The sequence below is a fragment of the Gossypium raimondii genome, chromosome 6, assembly GCF_025698545.1.
Source record: "Gossypium raimondii isolate GPD5lz chromosome 6, ASM2569854v1, whole genome shotgun sequence".
Classification (NCBI taxonomy): domain Eukaryota; kingdom Viridiplantae; phylum Streptophyta; class Magnoliopsida; order Malvales; family Malvaceae; genus Gossypium; species Gossypium raimondii.
Genome location: NC_068570.1, coordinates 35,059,642 through 35,076,789, shown reverse-complemented (window position 1 = coordinate 35,076,789; position 17,148 = coordinate 35,059,642). Strand labels below are relative to the sequence as shown.

Sequence of the window (17,148 nt, the reverse complement as noted above, 5' to 3'; positions counted from 1 at the left end):
ATCACATATAAAATTAAAAGAAGATAAAGCTTTAACTGTCCACCAACCTAATAATGTGTAATTTACCCATTAAGATGCTCAAATTATAATTCTTTAATAGATTAACATATTTAAACTAATAGCGATTGACTTTTTCAACTTTTATGATTTAGTGCTTTTTGCTAAATTAACTATCAAAACGTTCAAATTTTTTAATGAAACTTTAATACCACCATAATGACATTCTGTAAGTATTTATAAAAATATTTATGGCTCAGTTTATAGAAATGAGGTCCCGATACCTCATTTTCTAAAACCACTTGACCTTAAGGTCTTACCACTTAAACTTTATAAATTGCTTATATAACATAAATTATCAAATCAAAAACCTTTTTATGGCCCCGAAACCACTATTTTCGACACCACTGAAAAACGAGCTGTTACAACTCTCCCCTCTTATGAAAATTTCGTCCTCAAAATTTCTCACCTGAGAAAAGTCATCACATCAGAACTTGTATCTCGATTCAAAACTCGCATCAGAACTCATATTAAAACTTAATACTATATCTAAACTTAACTGAGCAGCTATGATGTTCTCCTGTCATCACTTTATCATTAGTAGTATGACTACCGAGAAATTCCCAGTAATCATCTGTCGAAACATAACCAAGAAACCCAAATTAGCAAACTCTGACTGATGTTTCTGATATATCTGCATCTGTAACTTTCAACTGATAATCATTCCTTTTTACGAAAAGTTTCAAACAATATTATTTGAATACAAGTGTGATAACTGTTACTATCAATATGATTCTAACCCATGATGACATTTCCCAATTATAACTGATCTGATTGATAGATTTCTGTATCATGTCTTCTAGAATATAAATTCTTCATTCAGACTGTCTGTCTATTTAGCCGTTAATCCGCAAAATTTATTCCCGAATCTAGGGATAAACTCAAATACATATAACTCAATTAACTTTTCAAATGAATAACATAATCTGATTAAAACAACTGAGTCAATTTTACCTATCGGATAATAACATTTCAGAAACACCCCTTCTTCTTGTTGTTAAGACAACCCAGACATACAATCTATCATAATTCCCTCATAATACTAATCAAAGATCTTTAAAAACTGTATTAACTCAAACGAAACATAACATCCCGTTTTAACTCATTGACATAAATCGAGATTACCAGAGGAATGAGAACCGATATACAAGTTTAAGCTCAATCTTCCACCGTCTACACTTTTGTCGATGCCTACCCTTTCACGAAGCTAGAAAGGGGATATATAATAAAACTATTTCAATTATTAACATCGAAGCTTTGAACCATACCGGAGCCACAACCATCAGATGGATTAAAACCATAGTGCTATAATAATACCGACGTTTTAACCGTATAGATAGAACAATACCTCAACATCAATAGTATACTCTGAAATAAAAGAGAAAAACCAAATGTAGTTCTAGTAACAACCACTGCAGTAGTACAACTTCTAAAATATGAGATCTATATCACCGTGCTCCCATGATCGAACCAGGAATTATAACCGTAATAGATGTAATTATCTCTGGCCAATGAATATCCCTTACCAATGAACCATGTTTAATAGATTAAACAATAAGAACTAGAAGAAAACTGAGATAATGAAATCCAAGATGTGGAGCTATACTGAATTTCCAAGAATACAACCCATATTGAATGATAAAGAGATTAATGATACCCTAGAGAAAATCCAGAAGAAAAATATCGCTCATACGCGCTGGAATCAGTTGTGACAGAGACAACATGAATTGCATACATATTTCAGAGCATCAACCAATAGAAGAAATAAAATAACATCATATGAGTCTTACCATTGAATCTTCTACCGAACATAATAGAATAGAATGCCAATGAAAGATAAAACAATGTCGATCATAATCAACCAGACTAACAATACCTCAGTCTAATGATATGATTAACTAACATTCTCTTATGATAAGAATCACATATGAAGATAAACAATTGCATATGCCTCTGAGGATAAAAGAACCCATAAAATACCCAGAAGAGATTGTTATAAGTTACTCGGCCATAACCGTTGCATTCAGATACATTTGCAGTTTAAACACCATCCTACTGACTACTAAAGTCATTTATGACTCCACATTATCCTGCTTGACTAAAGAAATCAATTCAAGAGAAAACCTGATTAACCCGTTCTTTTAAATACCAAATCTGAATAAGTCGATTACCCATGATTAACCTCTTATTTAACAACGACATTGCGTACCCCGAATGATCTTCAGAAAAATATGATATCTCTTCTAGAACTGTCTTTACTTGCTAACCAATTATCGACTTTGACCACATTATTACTAATTCAATCGCTGAATTCTTTAACTTCTCTTTTGCAGACTTAATTGACATAAATCTTGTGAATTCCGTTGTATAAGATTTTGAGGGTGAGGGGGTGAATGTCGTAAAGCCTCTAAATTTGACTCTCATATATATACATAACATAACATTCATCATTAACATAACATTATAAACATTTATTCATACCTTCATGAGTTTCTACTAATCCTTAGCAACTTTTTAATTATACACGTGAATATCACTTTCAGCATTATCGAAATTAGCTCGGTTGGAAAACATCTCTGTCTATAATTAAAACAAATCTCATCAAAGTTAGGAGGCATCACACTAACATAGTTATATAATGGCATGAATATCTTGACTTTATACATGTTACCTTCAGCCCGAGAACCAACTAAATTGTAGCTATGATACCATTAAATCTAACACCCTTAACCCGTATCCATCGCCGAAATAGGGTTACGGAGCATTACAAAAAACTTAAAGCTTAAAACATTTGATTTCGAACATTTCATAAATCATGACAATTATCAATCAAACCCATACACAATATCCCTTTTACAAGCTTTCGAAGCCATATAAGAACTTTAGAAATGATTCAAGACTAAATCGAAAACATTTAGAACTTCATAGAAAAAGATAAAATTTTTTCGCACATAGGGGTCACATAGCTGTGTGACTCACTCAGTTGAGACACACACCCGTGTCTCAGGCAGTGTGGGCATTTAAAGCAGGGACACACGACCGTGTCCCAGCCCGTGTCCATGCCTGTGGAACTCTCTGACTTGGTTCACACGGCCAAGCCACATGCTCGTGTGCCAGGCCATGTAAGTCTCGATGTGGAAATTAGAACAATGGTTTTCGGACCACAAATCCGAAAAAAATATCGAAACTGTTGGTCGAAACTCACACGAGCTGTCGGTTGAAACGTAGCTACACGGTGTTGCTCTAAAAGTTGTTGAGTATCCGTAACAAATGTCGAAACTCGGCCACCGGTAGGGCATCCAGGACTAGCACCCGAAACATGGCAACCTAGGTCTACTCACACAAGCTGTCGATCTGAACATAGCTACATGGTGTTGCTCCTAAAGCTATTGAGTATTCACAACAAATGTTGGAACTTAGCCACTGGTAGGACACTCAAGACCAGCACCCAAAACTTGGTAAACCTTTATGACATGCCATTTGTATCCTACAAATTCCTAAGGTTCAAACGCGGCTCGATAATCGTCGTACGTCGTTGGATTTACGTCATTTCATGAAATGATAAATTGTATAATAACATATATATTGATCCATTTTCAATAGAATCATATATTAACATCAATTTAATCTACATTATACATAATATAGTTCATACGAACTTACCTGGCTAAGTCAGAGAGTTATATGAGTACAGACACGGGAGGGACACGACCGTGTGTCCCTATTTTGAATGTTACACAGCTTGAGCCACGGGCGTGTGTCTCAGTCATGTGAGTTACACGGCCTGGCCACACAGTCGTGTGACCTTTGTAGTGTGAATTTTTCTATCTTTTTCTATGAAGTTCTAAATATTTTCGATTTAGTTCCGAATCGTTTCTAAAGTGTTTCTAAGGCCTCGAGGTCTCGAATTATGGACGTCATGCATGTGTTTTATTGGATTTTGCAATGACTATGAAATGTTAGAAATGAATGATTTGAGTTATACATTTACAGTAATGCTCCGTAACCTTATTCCGGTGACGAATACAGGTTATGGATGTTACAAAAATGAAGAGCTTGTAAAAAGAAAATTGTTCATTCTTTTAACAAACCGTATGAAAATGGATAAGCATCCAAATTATTTGATTCACTCTTCTTCTCCACATTTCTCACAATGCATAAGTAGAATATGTGTCAAGCCCTTCATGCCACTTACTCACCATTCAATAAGGTAAATCATCATATTATATTACTAAAAATCTTATTACACTCGTATATGTGTAAAAATCATGGATTCAAAATATAAATATGTATTTAAAAATAATATATAATAAAGAATAAAACGTATAATTTGAAACTAATTACTCATAATAAAACATGAAATGTGTACAACATTAAAATAAAAAATAAATTAAATTGTGAGTAGAATTAAATTTTAACATATATATATTAAATAAACAATACAAAATACACTAAAACTATTTATCATGATTTTGTCATTAGTGTCAAGTTAACTTGTGACACCAACTCAATTAATATTATTAATACTAGAAATCCTTTCACATACAGTGTGAAAACCATGGGTTTAGAACACATTTATGTTTAAAAATAGCATGAAATAAATAATGAAACATATAGTTTAAAACTAATTAATCATAATAACATATAAATATATACGATAGTAAAATTAAAAAGATTGAATTATAAGTTAAACAAAATTACTTATCATGATTTTATTAAAAAATTTTAGTGTCAAGTTTATTTGTGACACGAACTCAATTAATAATATTATTAACATATACAATTAATAGAGATAATAACTTGTGCATATTAAAATAAAATTGTATAAAACATTTAAAATGAAACATTAGTTAAGTGATAAATTTAAGATTTTATTAATCCAATTTGTGTAGATTCAAATCCCACCATATGCATATTTTAGTTAATTTGTTAATAATAAGGCAAATACCCTCAAATAGTATAACTTATTTTAATTACAAATAGACATTTCTGTAATTTTTAACCGAGTTGGTTACTCAATTGAGGGTGACACCAACTCAGTAAAATATTTAAAATATTTAATAAATAGTATATATATTAAGAATTGTGACCATCTACAACCAAAATGATTGGGCACATATCAAGAAGAGCATAATAAAAGTTTTCCAAATGAAAATCATAGTTCTTATGGGGACTAAGGAACATCTATCCAGTCTGACACATTAATGAGTCATAGTACAAACAAAACTTCAATTCAGTTGAATGCATTTATAGCAGGTAAATGAGTTCACAAGTAGATGCAGGATGTAATCCTGGCCGCTAAAAACTGCTACAACATTCCATCCATGTGCAAGCACAATCAGGGAAGGTGGCTTCGAGGACGCTACAGCAGTTCTGAGCTTCACTACGCCATATATATGTCAAATCTTTTGAAACCTGTCACGTAAAAAGCATTAAATAATAATGGCATGATTTCCATATATGCTCATGTTAACCCATATATAAATCCTTTATACTATTCTTACTCCAGATTTTCGATATAATGTCATAATTATATTCCAATGGTAATCTTAAAATATTGACTCAAGGAGTCATAATTCTGCTTCTGTTGTGGAGATATTGACTTTCAGCAGTTCATTCGTGTTTCGCTACAAGGAATGATAATGTTTGTAGCAGTGATAGTGCAGTACAGCAATCAAGCTACCCGGCAGAAATCAACGATTCCAAGCCACAAGAAATTACATACAAATAACTCCCAACTAGATCCTAATATGGAGGGGGTGGTAAATGTCATAAATCCTTTTGTACCTGCTTGAATGATGTCAATCCTACAACTATTATTAAGACACATGATATGTGCCCAGACTTGTATCCCACATAGGAAAGCATAGGAACTTATGTATGCAATTTTCTTGTAGGCTGTATGAACCTAGACTCTCCAACCTCAATAACTAGCTTTTGGAGTTTGGTTCTCCCAAAGTCCATATTGATTGGTATTAAAGGCAGCCATAATGTCTCTTAGTTGCAATCATGCGGCACAAGTGGTGACATTGATATTGCCGTGCTCACCCAAGGCTTGGAAAACATTAAGGCAAAGTCAACCCACAGCTCAGATGGTGACGTCAATGCGGCAGTGTTTGCCAACTCACATAGGCACCAAGATTGCAGAGCATAGTGGACTAACAGGTTCCCAACTGCTAGGTATAGTACTTGGATCCCACCTAGACAAGTATGGGATTTCCTTGGTAGGGTTTATAAGATCCTAGGCTCTACAACCTCGACAACTAAGTTTTGGGATGTGGTTTTTCAAATGTCCATATCAACACAAGAGCCCTTACCTCCACTCCCAGTTCTCTCACTCAAGTACATTAGTGTTACTACTTTAGGGAGATTATTGCTAAAACAGCATCCACTAAAGTAGGCAATTTGTAGCTTTATTCAAGCATTTTGATAAAAAGTTCATGGTTCCAATACTTGGTGCATCCAACAAATCAACAGGTAAATATCTAAGTAACAACATGATCATCAACTTATTCACATTAGCTAAAATTTTGAATAATGCAGTTCTCACTAAATTCTTCTTTTAATTTACTCAAATCTTAATTTTTCACATTTTTTAGTGAAAACTGAATCTTATTTCTCGACAATAGAACTCTCCTACCTCGTAATAAGATCTGTCCACGGATCAGGTGACCCATCTAGCTCAATAATCCCGACCCAACCTAAGCTTGGACATGAGTTCTTTCACTTCAGACTTGCCTAGATTGAATTTAAATAAAATGAAAATATTTTTTTTAAAATTTAATTATTAAAATATATAAATATAAATATTTATTAATTTATGAATAGTAAACCAGCCGCAACCTGGCCAAACCCATGGACAGGTCTAATCATGAACAAATGGTTTAGAAATTGCTTAGCTATCATAAAATATCATATTTTTCAACATACCATGTTAGTATCTTCAGATCGCTAAGAAGATGATACAATTTTACTTTTCTAAAACAACCATAAGTTACCCGGACTCTATTTTTCTTAAGCACCTGTCGAGCCATGTTTGACACATATGGATAGGCAAACCCCAAACCTAGGCAACATAAATAATAATACCCATAATAAATGGACTAATAATAGGTAGATCTGGGTGAATCCACACTGAGAACACCCCTAAACATTCTTCTATAACACCCTCGCAGAAATATAAAATATTACAGCATCTTAGGTTTGACCTAGAGCTTGTTATGGCTCGTACCACTAATAGGTCAAGATGTAAGGTTTAACCTTTCCCCTGTCTTTTCCTCCTGGTCGTGTCCTAATGTAAAAGAAAAAGTTTTATAAACTTAAGAAAAAGTAGCAAGGAATAAAAGAATTCTGGCTTAAAACTTAAGTCGTTGCACCAATACCGAGCAAAGCATCAAAATTGAATTAAATACTACTATGACAGGAAGCATACCTTGCTATGTTGAAGGTGACAAAGCACCATTCTCCAAATTAGCTTCCAAGTTCCAGCCTCTGCAATGGTAAGATTAATTAGGCTCGATGCTAGAAAAAGCCTGGTATGCAAAATGCACACCAACTCAAAAAGGTAGATACCTCTCAGCAGCTTCTCTCCTCAGTTCTGCTATATGCTTTTCAATATGAGAACAAGCAGCATGAATTTCAATGTTTTTCAGACAAAGATCCTTCCATTGCGTGGACAAAGCATTGAGCTCATATGCAGAGTTTTGCTGATCAGTCAGATGAATTAATATGCTTATCAGCTTTATTACAAGACTGCACAAAATCAAGGTAGGATGGGGGTGTTTGAAATTAAAATCACCTGATGAAATTTTCTTTCACGGTTTACAGTTTCAATTTTCTCATTTTGCTGTTGAGCTAGTTTTTGCATTCTGCTGAGTAACAAGGGAAGAAAAAGAAAGAATATAGTGAGTACGTGAACATAAACAACAAAATATGCAGATAGAATGATCAGAGACTCAGAGGCTAGCACTATAGAGTTTCAACCTCACCAAATTTCAGCTCTAAGTACAACTTCAGTTACCATAACATAAACATCTTTCCCATGGAAAACATTTTATCCTTTTTCCATTATCTCCATATATGCTTTAGTTAATACATTATCTACATAAGCCATGGTTCTCTAAGAACTTTTGACTTTATACTATGGCCAAAATAAGTTACCATGATCAGCATATTTTCTGGGATCATTCTTCTTCCTAAGTTCGATAATCTTACCTAACACAAATTGATATTGAATCATGGAAAGGAATGTAACACATATTAACAAGCACGGAACTCCCCCACCAAAAAAAAAAAAAAACAATGAAAAAGAGAAAAGGGGAAAATTGAATAAATAAGCAGTGCATCAACATCCTCAAGTCCATTTCCATGTTACAAAACCAAAGGCAACAGTTTACCATATATGGAAAAGCTGTTTCCGCATACAAACTAGACCTCTTCACTAAAACAATGGGTACCAAACGTGACACCAAATATCCTCCTCTTTTTAAAGTTGAATTTACTTTCTTTTCTGTACAGTCCACATAACATCAACTAACCGCTTTGGGCACCTGATGTGGATGCTTTTATATCAGGTTTTATTAAGAGTTTTAGTTTTACCTATTTTCTCTATTATATTAGGTTTATTTGCTTCATAAACTCTAAGTTAGGAATCCTATTTTATGTCAATTAGGACTCTTTCCTTTGTTATTAAAGTCTATAAAAGGTTGCAAATATGAAATAAAAAGGTAAGCAATTATTCTATCAAAAAGAAGAGTTATTCTCGGAGGGGGTTTAGTCAAGGACGAATCTGCCTCTTTGAGTAACCATAGGTCAAAGCAAGAATTCTTCCTTCTCTAGACCCATGACTAGATCCTACACCAAGGTGCATAACAACTTGGTATTGGAGCCTTCTATCATGGGTGACGAAGAGACTTTGGCAGCCAAACTGGAGGCTTTCATGGCACTAATGGCTACAAGGCAACAAGCATTAGAGGAGCAAATGGCAGTGTTATCTCTTTTGGTCCAAAAGACAACGAAAGGGTATTCAGATAGTCAGGAACAAGGCAGCAGCGAAGCCAGAAAAAGGAATTTAGACTCGCAACAAGGTGGGTGCATATGCCACGATACTCTAAGATAGAATTTCCCACTTATGATGTTGTTGGAGATCCTTTATGGTGGCTGAAAAGATCTGAAATTTTTTTGGCAATCAACTGACTAACGAAGAAGACAAAGTAGGCTTAGCTTCATTCCATCTCTTAGGAGAGGCACAATTGTGGTTTGATCAAATGGAAGAAGAGAAGGCAAATCTTGATTGGGGGCGCTTCAAAGAGTGTTGTCATGTGAGGTTTGGGCCACCTATGAGTAATAATCCCTTGGAGGAACTGGCCAACCTGAGACAAACTGAGACTGTAGAGGAATATCAACGCCAATTTCAATCACTATTGGCCAGGACTACTGATCTTAAACCTTGACAACAAGTAAACCTCTTTACTGCCGAGTTGGTAGAGGAACTTAGAATTGATATTGAGATGCAACAACCGGAAAACCTTGGAGTTGCAATGAATATGACTCGCACATTGGAATGTAAACAAAAGGTCTCTTCCAAATTGTCGTCTCGAGCCATCCTGAACTGGCCAACTTTCCAAAACATTAGCAGCAATTCAAACATTTTAACAACTAAGAGCATCGCAAAAGGAGGGGGACAAACAACGGAACCAATAGGGAACAACGACAAATAGGTTCTTCTGCACCATTTATTAAGAGATTGACACGAGCAAAAATGGCGGAAAGAAGGGCTAAAGGGTTGTGTTATAATTGTGACAAGTCTTATTCCATGGGACACAAATGTAAAAGGTTATTTTGGATATCAGTACCAGATGTTGAAGGCAAGCAAGATGATGATGAGGTAGATTTGGATAAGTTTTGAAGCTTATTCTGAATTTGAGCTTGAGGACAAGCTCAACTCCGAGAGGGGGAGTAATGATGTGGATGCTTTTATTGCAATAAGAGTTTTAGTTTTATTTATTTTCTTTACTATATCAGGTTTTATTAAGAGTTTTAGTTTTACTTATTTTCTCTATTATATTAGGTTTTTATTTCCTTCATAAACTCTAAGTTAGGAATTCTATTTTACGTCAATTAGGACTCTTTCCTTTGTTATTAACAGTCTATAAAAAGCTGCCAATATGAAATAAAGAGTTAAGCAATTATTCTATAAAAAAGAAACGTTATTTTTGGAGGGGTTTAAATCAAGGACGAATCTGCCTCTTTGAGTAACCATAGGTCGAAGCAAGAATTCTTCCTCGTCTAGACCCGTGACTAGATCCTACACCAAGGTGCATAACAGCACCATACTCATGTCAATATGATATGACACAGGTACTGACACAAGATATGCATCAGACACTCCTCTGAAAAAATTGACTCTTCTTCTCACAAAGAATAATAACAAAGCTAAGGAAGAGACATCAAATGAAAAGATTGCTTGCTAATGTAGTTGTGCAAATTGTCGATGTAAGATGGGCTTCTCTACTCTGGTAACATGGTAGCTTAGGAAAACAAACAGAAAATGGGTACACTATCTTAAAGACAGAGTTACACCTGCTGTCAAAATGAAGAAAATTAGGTAGAATGTATGATAGAGTAAGATTTTCTTCTATTGCAATTGGGCTTCAAAATTTTAGGCCTACAATCATTACCTTAAGTAAATAATTAATCTTAACCTAGCCCAAAAAGGACAAAAGAATTGTACCTGGACCTTCTTTATATCTTTCTTGACGTATGAAGTCCAACTTCAGGTTATGAGTTTAACGTGTAAGAGTTTAACTATTAAAAATAATTTAAGTATCTAAAGAAAATAAATTTGACGTATTAGAAATTGTACTAATATATTTTTTAGTTATCCTACATATCCATATCATATTTTTAGACACTTTTTATCTGACTCCACAAGTCCAAAACTTTGGACTGTAAAGGTAGAAATCAACAAAAATGCTAAACTGCCAACCTGTTGAGGCCCTATGGAATCAAACAAGGTTGGTTTTTATGCTAGACATGCTTGCCAAATCTAGCCTAAGGCTGTCAATTTAGCCAAGGAAAACAACTAAAATTAGATTCCTGTAGATTGAGAACTTCAATATATGCCAACTGGGAGCACTATATCCATCATATCAGAAAGTGTGCATTTCTGCCATAAGTCTCATATTCCCACAAGCCTCTTAGCTTAAATCTACCAATTCAAACAAGAATCAAAGCCACTTTCAATTTGCCATGAAAATAACATCAATGTTGCAGATATTAGGGAAAAACCTGGCCAAAAACCCTTCCAGTCGTTGGTTGCTCTGTCTCCAAACATCAGGGCCATATTTTAACATCAACTCCAAATTTTCCAACCTGAAACCAAGCAACAATATACAAGACAAAAACCTTAACATTGCATGCAAACAGCATCAGAAGTTATATGTATACAGTGTAAAATTTTGGGTGGAATGGCCCCCAAACTTCCCCAAATTTAACTGATGAGGGATTTTCATTCATCACAACTTAAATAAAAAGCAACTACTTCCAAGAAACTAGAATCCTTAACGAAATAACACAGTAAAATAGAAGAGAAGCATGTAATTAATTTCTCAACGATTCACAGAAGCATGGAATAACAATAGCATGAAAGCAAGAAAAGGTAATTTCATAAAATATCCTAATCTATTCTTTCTTGCTTATTCAAATAACTAAGAGAAGAAACTGACCTAATTACTTGATGTTGCAATGAGCGCTGAGCTCTTTGAAGTGCCTGTTTCCAAGCAGTTTCATCGTTTCTCTTATTCATGGGCGGTGATTCAACTTGATACCGTGAAGAAAAATCAAGGGTCACGGGTGGCCTACCCGCTCTGACGCGCTCATATTCTTTGCCAATCATTGGGTGATGCTGAGATCCAAACATGGATTTTTAACACTTCAATAAAGAAAAACCTCAAGTATTCCAAAGAAAAGCCCAAATTGGGGGGGATAATAACCTGAAAATTGAAGGAGGGAAGAGGGGGTAAATCCTTGAGGAAGTCAGCCGGCTTCTTGATACTCTTTCGCATCTCTTCTTCGACCAATCGATCAACCTCTTCCTTGACCATTGGGTTCCCGTAGTCGTCGTCAATGTAGGGTAATGCGTCCAAAGTCTGGGCAGCGGAAGCAGAGGCCCATGGCCGAGCAGTTTCAGGCGGTGCCTCCAACATAAGGATCTCTTCGCCGTTGCCGCCCATTGTGTATATCTCTAGCTTTTCCCCTTCAACTCTCTGATACTGTTTCCGTTTAAGGGTTAGTAGTGGCTGTTACCGACCAAGCCACTTAAAATTTTAAAAGGTAGGGCTTAAAAACGCTAATAAAAAATTGAGAAAAATCAATTAAAGTTAATTAAAAAACGGGGTTTGCCTCTAATCATATATATTAAAATATAATATAACAAGGTGAAAAAGTCTATATTGCGATTTGCGAAAAGTGTCGTATTTTTTATTTTTATAATTTTTAAATATATAATTTAATTTTTATTTTTATTTAATTTTTAAAATTATTTACCTTTCTCACTAAATTTTCTTTTTAAAATATTTTAAAATATAAAATTATAAAATAATATTATTTTATTTACCATAAAAGTACGGTAAATAAAGTGATAAATATATAAATAAAAATTTGATAGATGGAAAAGGCAAACATAATTTGAAATATAATATATTTGTAATAAATATATGGTTATATGTTACGGGTTACGAGGATTAAGTCTTAACGTTTTCCATAAAAAAGATATGTGTATTTTGTATGTCAAGAAGGGTATCCGTTATAATAATTTGTAAATATTAAAAGTGGGATATTATATTTTTCTAAAAATTTACGAACCGAGTTAATATTATTTTGACTTATGTGATTTTGATATATCACGTCATGAAATTCGTCAGAGTAGTCTATGTGATGATCTATCGGTATGGATATGTGTGGTATTAAATTAAGATATGACTGAGTATGAATTGATAGTATTATATTCTACGTAAGTATTTGCCAAACTGGTGTGTCATTAAAAGCACCAAATATATCCTATCTCTAAATAACGAAAAAAAATAGTAATAAGGGAGTAAGGTCAAATCCTCAGGGACTGGATCACCACATCTCCTTGTTTCTTGAAATATCGGGCACAGTTGTGCTAAAGAAAAACAACTGACCTGGAAAAAATAAAATAAAACAGAATTAAAAATATGATTGAGTTGAAATTAAATATATTGAAATCGTAATTGTGATAATAAGCAGAATTGAGAAAAAGAGGTTTTTTGATTGAGGGATTCCGGCCTCCGGTTATCTCGATCCTCCTTTGGTTCAATCATAGCCTTTTAGGTGATCCTTCTCATGACCAAATAAGCCAGTTATAGTTGAAGAGGATGCCTACGACCACTAGCTCCACTTAGGTTATAGTCTTACGATCTAGAGAAACTTGACTCTAGCCAACCGTCACTTTTGTGGGACCGTCGTACACTAGATAATCGTTTCTCAATGGCGATTGCATTTCGTCTTTTGGGCTGGACAACCTCTGACGCAGTAAGTTAGTGAACCGACTGTGCAACCTTCCCAAAACATACAAAGCGGTCGTCTTTGCACAAGATGAAAAGATTACTTTTGGAATGACATGGACAAAAACGTGTAACACCCCTAACCCATATCCGTCGTCGAAACAGGGTTACGGAGTATTACCAAAATTTACAGATCAAATATAGACATTTAATATCATTTAACATTCATATCAAAAACTAATCATAATCAATCATATTGTCTCTTATATGAGCCCTCGAGGCCCAAAATATGTATTCGAAACAAGTCGGACTAAACCGAGTACTCAGAGAATTTTTCGCAAAATTTCAAAATTTTTCAAAAGTGCAGGGGACACACGTCCGTGTGGTCAAACTGTGTGGCTCACACGGTCAAGAGACTTACCCGTGTCTTAGGCTGTGTGGGCATTCGAAGTATGGCACACTGGCCGTGTCCCAGCCCGTGTCCAAATTTAGGAGCTTACTAAATTGGGTCACACGGCCAAGCCACACGACCGTGTGCTAGGCCGTGTGAACATACTAACTTACATCATTAAGGTGCAAGGGTCACACGTGCCCATGTGCCAGCCCGTGTGATCAATTTTGAGCATGTTGCTTTGAAATTTTTAAGATGCAAGGGATGTGCTTGGCCGTGTGTCACACACGGCTGAGACACAGGCCCGTGTCTTTGCCCGTGTGGATGAAATAGGTCATTTTTCTAGCCACATTTCTCACCCAAATTTATATTCAACCTACATCAACACTTTTGCACATTATCAAGACATAATAATTTATCCAAATCCAACCAATATCAAGTTTAAAACGTGATATAATATCACATATAACCAAGTATACATACTTGCTTACTTACCAAATTCTCTAGTGCATATATAATCCTCTTTTCACTTTCATTCATTCACCCATACTCACACATCAATTTGATGAAACCACATACATATATATGTACATTAAAATGTACCAACATTAGCCATACCAATGGCTATTTTCAACTAAACATTTACATGCCATCATTGGCCAAATTTTTGCCTATACATGCTATTATAACCAAAATGAAGTTACTATATATACCAAATTGAGCCGATGGATAGTGTGATGTGTCTCCGACCAGCTTCCAACCTTAACGAGCTGCCGAGTTACTATAAAATAAGGAAATAAAATAGAGTAAGCATTTAATGCTTTGTAAGTTCGTATAACATGGAATTTAACTTGCCATTGTTTCACATACAAGATAAGCATACAACTTATTCCAAACCAACTTGGCCATAGCCTAACACATATCCATATCACATTAGCCAAGTAATCACAAGTAATAAATCATAATCATGGATGAACTTAGTCATTTATCATGTTTCACATACTTGTGTCAGGCATATCGTACTTCAATATATATCAAATAAAATCATTTCCATATAATTCAGATACACACACGTAATAGTTCACTTTGAACTCATGTTACTTCATATCAGAAGTTTGCCCGTTGAACCATTTAAAATATCAATGGATACACGGGTAGTACACATGAAGTGTACAAAACTATAATCCGTCAATCCATGTATCATCCGTCAATTTATATTTAGGAATGCTAATACGAGCACATAAACGGGAAGCTCTCTTTCGAGCCATACAACGGGAAGCTCTCTTTCAAGCCATATAACGGGAAGCTCATGTGAGCCATATAACGAAAAGCTCATAAGAGCCATATTCTTGAAGCTCTGGAGAGCCATATATCGGGATGCTCATAAGAGCTGTGGTGTGTCCACAACACATGCAGGATCACAACTAATCGGGATGCTTCGAAGAGCTATTAACGGGAAGCTCGCAAGAACCATATAACAGGAAGCTCGTGAGAGCCAAATATCGGGATGCTCATGAGAGCTAATAGCTGGACACTCTTTCGAGCTGTTGTGTGTCCACAACACATGTAGGACCACAACCAATTCGAGAACCCTGTATCCATCGAATTTCATTTATTCAAATGGGATTTAATACTTATCAGTCATCGGTAGATATGTGATTACTATCATATACATGGCACATATACATTTAAAATACATAACATTCAATTTTAAACATATAAATATACAATTTAGTTACACGAACTTACCTTGACGAGCGTTCGTGTACATAAAAGCTACTAATTCGACACTTTCTCTTTTCCTTGATCTAACTCCGTATTTGGTCTATCTGGATCTATATGAGTAAATTTAGCTCAATTTAATATAATTCATATTCAATTCAATCCAATTCACATCTTATGAAAAATTACCATTTTGCCCCTATATTTTTTTATTAATTACAATTTCGTCTTTAGGCTCGAAAATTGAATTTCATGCAATTTAATCCTTATTCCAAGCCTAGCCGATTTTTACATGTAACAATAACAGCCCATGTATTTCACAAAATTCAAAATTTATCCATGAATTTTACATCTTTTCAATTTAGTCCCTAAATCATAATTTCATCAAAATTACCTTAACAAAAGTTGTTTATCTATCAACAACCTTTCATTTTCTACCATAAAACTTCATAATTCATGCATACTCATCCATGGAAAAACCCTAGTACTTTGATAACTTTGCAAATTGATTCCGAGATAGCTAGATTAAGCTATTACAATCTCGAAAACATAAAAATTATTAAAAACGGGACAAGAATACATACCTAATTAAGCAAAATAAGTTGGCTTGAGCTTAGGTTTCCATGGCTAGGGTTTCCATCTTTTTAATTTAGGAAAGATGATGAAAATGATGATATTTTATTTTATTTATTATTTATCATCTTTTTATCTTTTACTTTCCAATTTCATCCTTTTCTTTATCAAATTTTTCATTGATGACTAATCATACTTATCTACTAACTCCTCTAAATGGTCTATTTTCTATATAAGGACCTCAAATTTTTAATTCCATAGCTATTTGATCCCTTTAGCTACTAGAATTCAACTTTTGTACTTTATGCAATTTGGTCCTTCTCATCAAATTAAACATGTAATCGGTAAAAATTTCTTTACAAAAATTTCACACAACATTTCTATCAGAATGCAGACCATGAAATACTATTAAAATAATTTTTTTCTAGACTCGGATTTGTGGTCCCAAAACTATTGTTCCAATTTCACTGAAAACGGGCTGTTACAACTCGCCCCCTTAAAGAATTTTCGTCCTCGAAAATCTTACCAGTAAAGAGGTTCAGATATTGCTTTCTCATTGTTTCCTTAGACTCTTAAGTAGCTTTTTCTATTCCGTGTCGTTGCCAGAGGACTTTTACTAAAGCTACCTTTTATTTCTTTATTCCTTTGTCTCACATGCTAGAATTCGGATTGGTTCTTTACTGCAAGTCATGTCAGGCTGAATTTCAACATCTGCCGGAGAAATAACGTGTGAAGGATCTGACCGGTATCGTCGTAACATAGACACATGAAAAATATTGTGAATTCTATCAAGCTTTGGTGGTAGGGCTAATCAGTACGGAACAGGTCCAATTCTTTCAGTAATCTTATATGGCCCAATAAATTGTGGACTCAATTTTC

General features: G+C 34.6%; 1 protein-coding gene across 3 annotated transcripts; it reads right to left on the bottom strand.

The window, feature by feature from the left end:
• Positions 1 to 5,197: 5,197 nt before the first annotated feature.
• Positions 5,198 to 12,386, bottom strand: LOC105773661 (pre-mRNA-splicing factor SPF27 homolog). Of its 3 annotated transcripts, none has more exons than XM_012595731.2 (7): positions 12,051 to 12,385; positions 11,784 to 11,962; positions 11,347 to 11,430; positions 7,856 to 7,928; positions 7,630 to 7,763; positions 7,490 to 7,548; positions 5,198 to 5,472 (listed from the first exon to the last, which is right to left on the bottom strand). In XM_012595731.2, exons 1-6 carry the CDS (start codon positions 12,288 to 12,290, stop codon positions 7,494 to 7,496), a joined length of 765 nt encoding a protein of 254 aa, XP_012451185.1. In that variant the 5' UTR covers positions 12,291 to 12,385; the 3' UTR covers positions 5,198 to 5,472; positions 7,490 to 7,493. The 3 variants fall into 3 exon arrangements, with proteins under 3 accessions (XP_012451185.1, XP_012451188.1, XP_012451186.1); XM_012595734.2 differs by having other exon boundaries at positions 7,856 to 7,925; XM_012595732.2 differs by lacking the exon at positions 5,198 to 5,472 and adding an exon at positions 5,479 to 7,348 and having other exon boundaries at positions 12,051 to 12,386.
• Between the last annotated feature and the right edge of the window lie 4,762 nt (positions 12,387 to 17,148).

What these genes read in the sequence shown, in the direction of transcription:
- LOC105773661 (XM_012595732.2), bottom strand. Translation starts at nt 12,290, where the DNA reads ATGGGCGGCAACGGCGAAGAGATCCTTATGTTGGAGGCACCGCCTGAA. An exon ending in TTGCAACATCAAGTAATTAG is followed by an intron (nt 11,431 to 11,783) that starts GTCAGTTTCTTC and finishes GCTTGGTTTCAG; the next exon opens with GTTGGAAAATTTGGAGTTGA. An exon ending in GTGAAAGAAAATTTCATCAG is followed by an intron (nt 7,764 to 7,855) that starts GTGATTTTAATT and finishes CTGACTGATCAG; the next exon opens with CAAAACTCTGCATATGAGCT.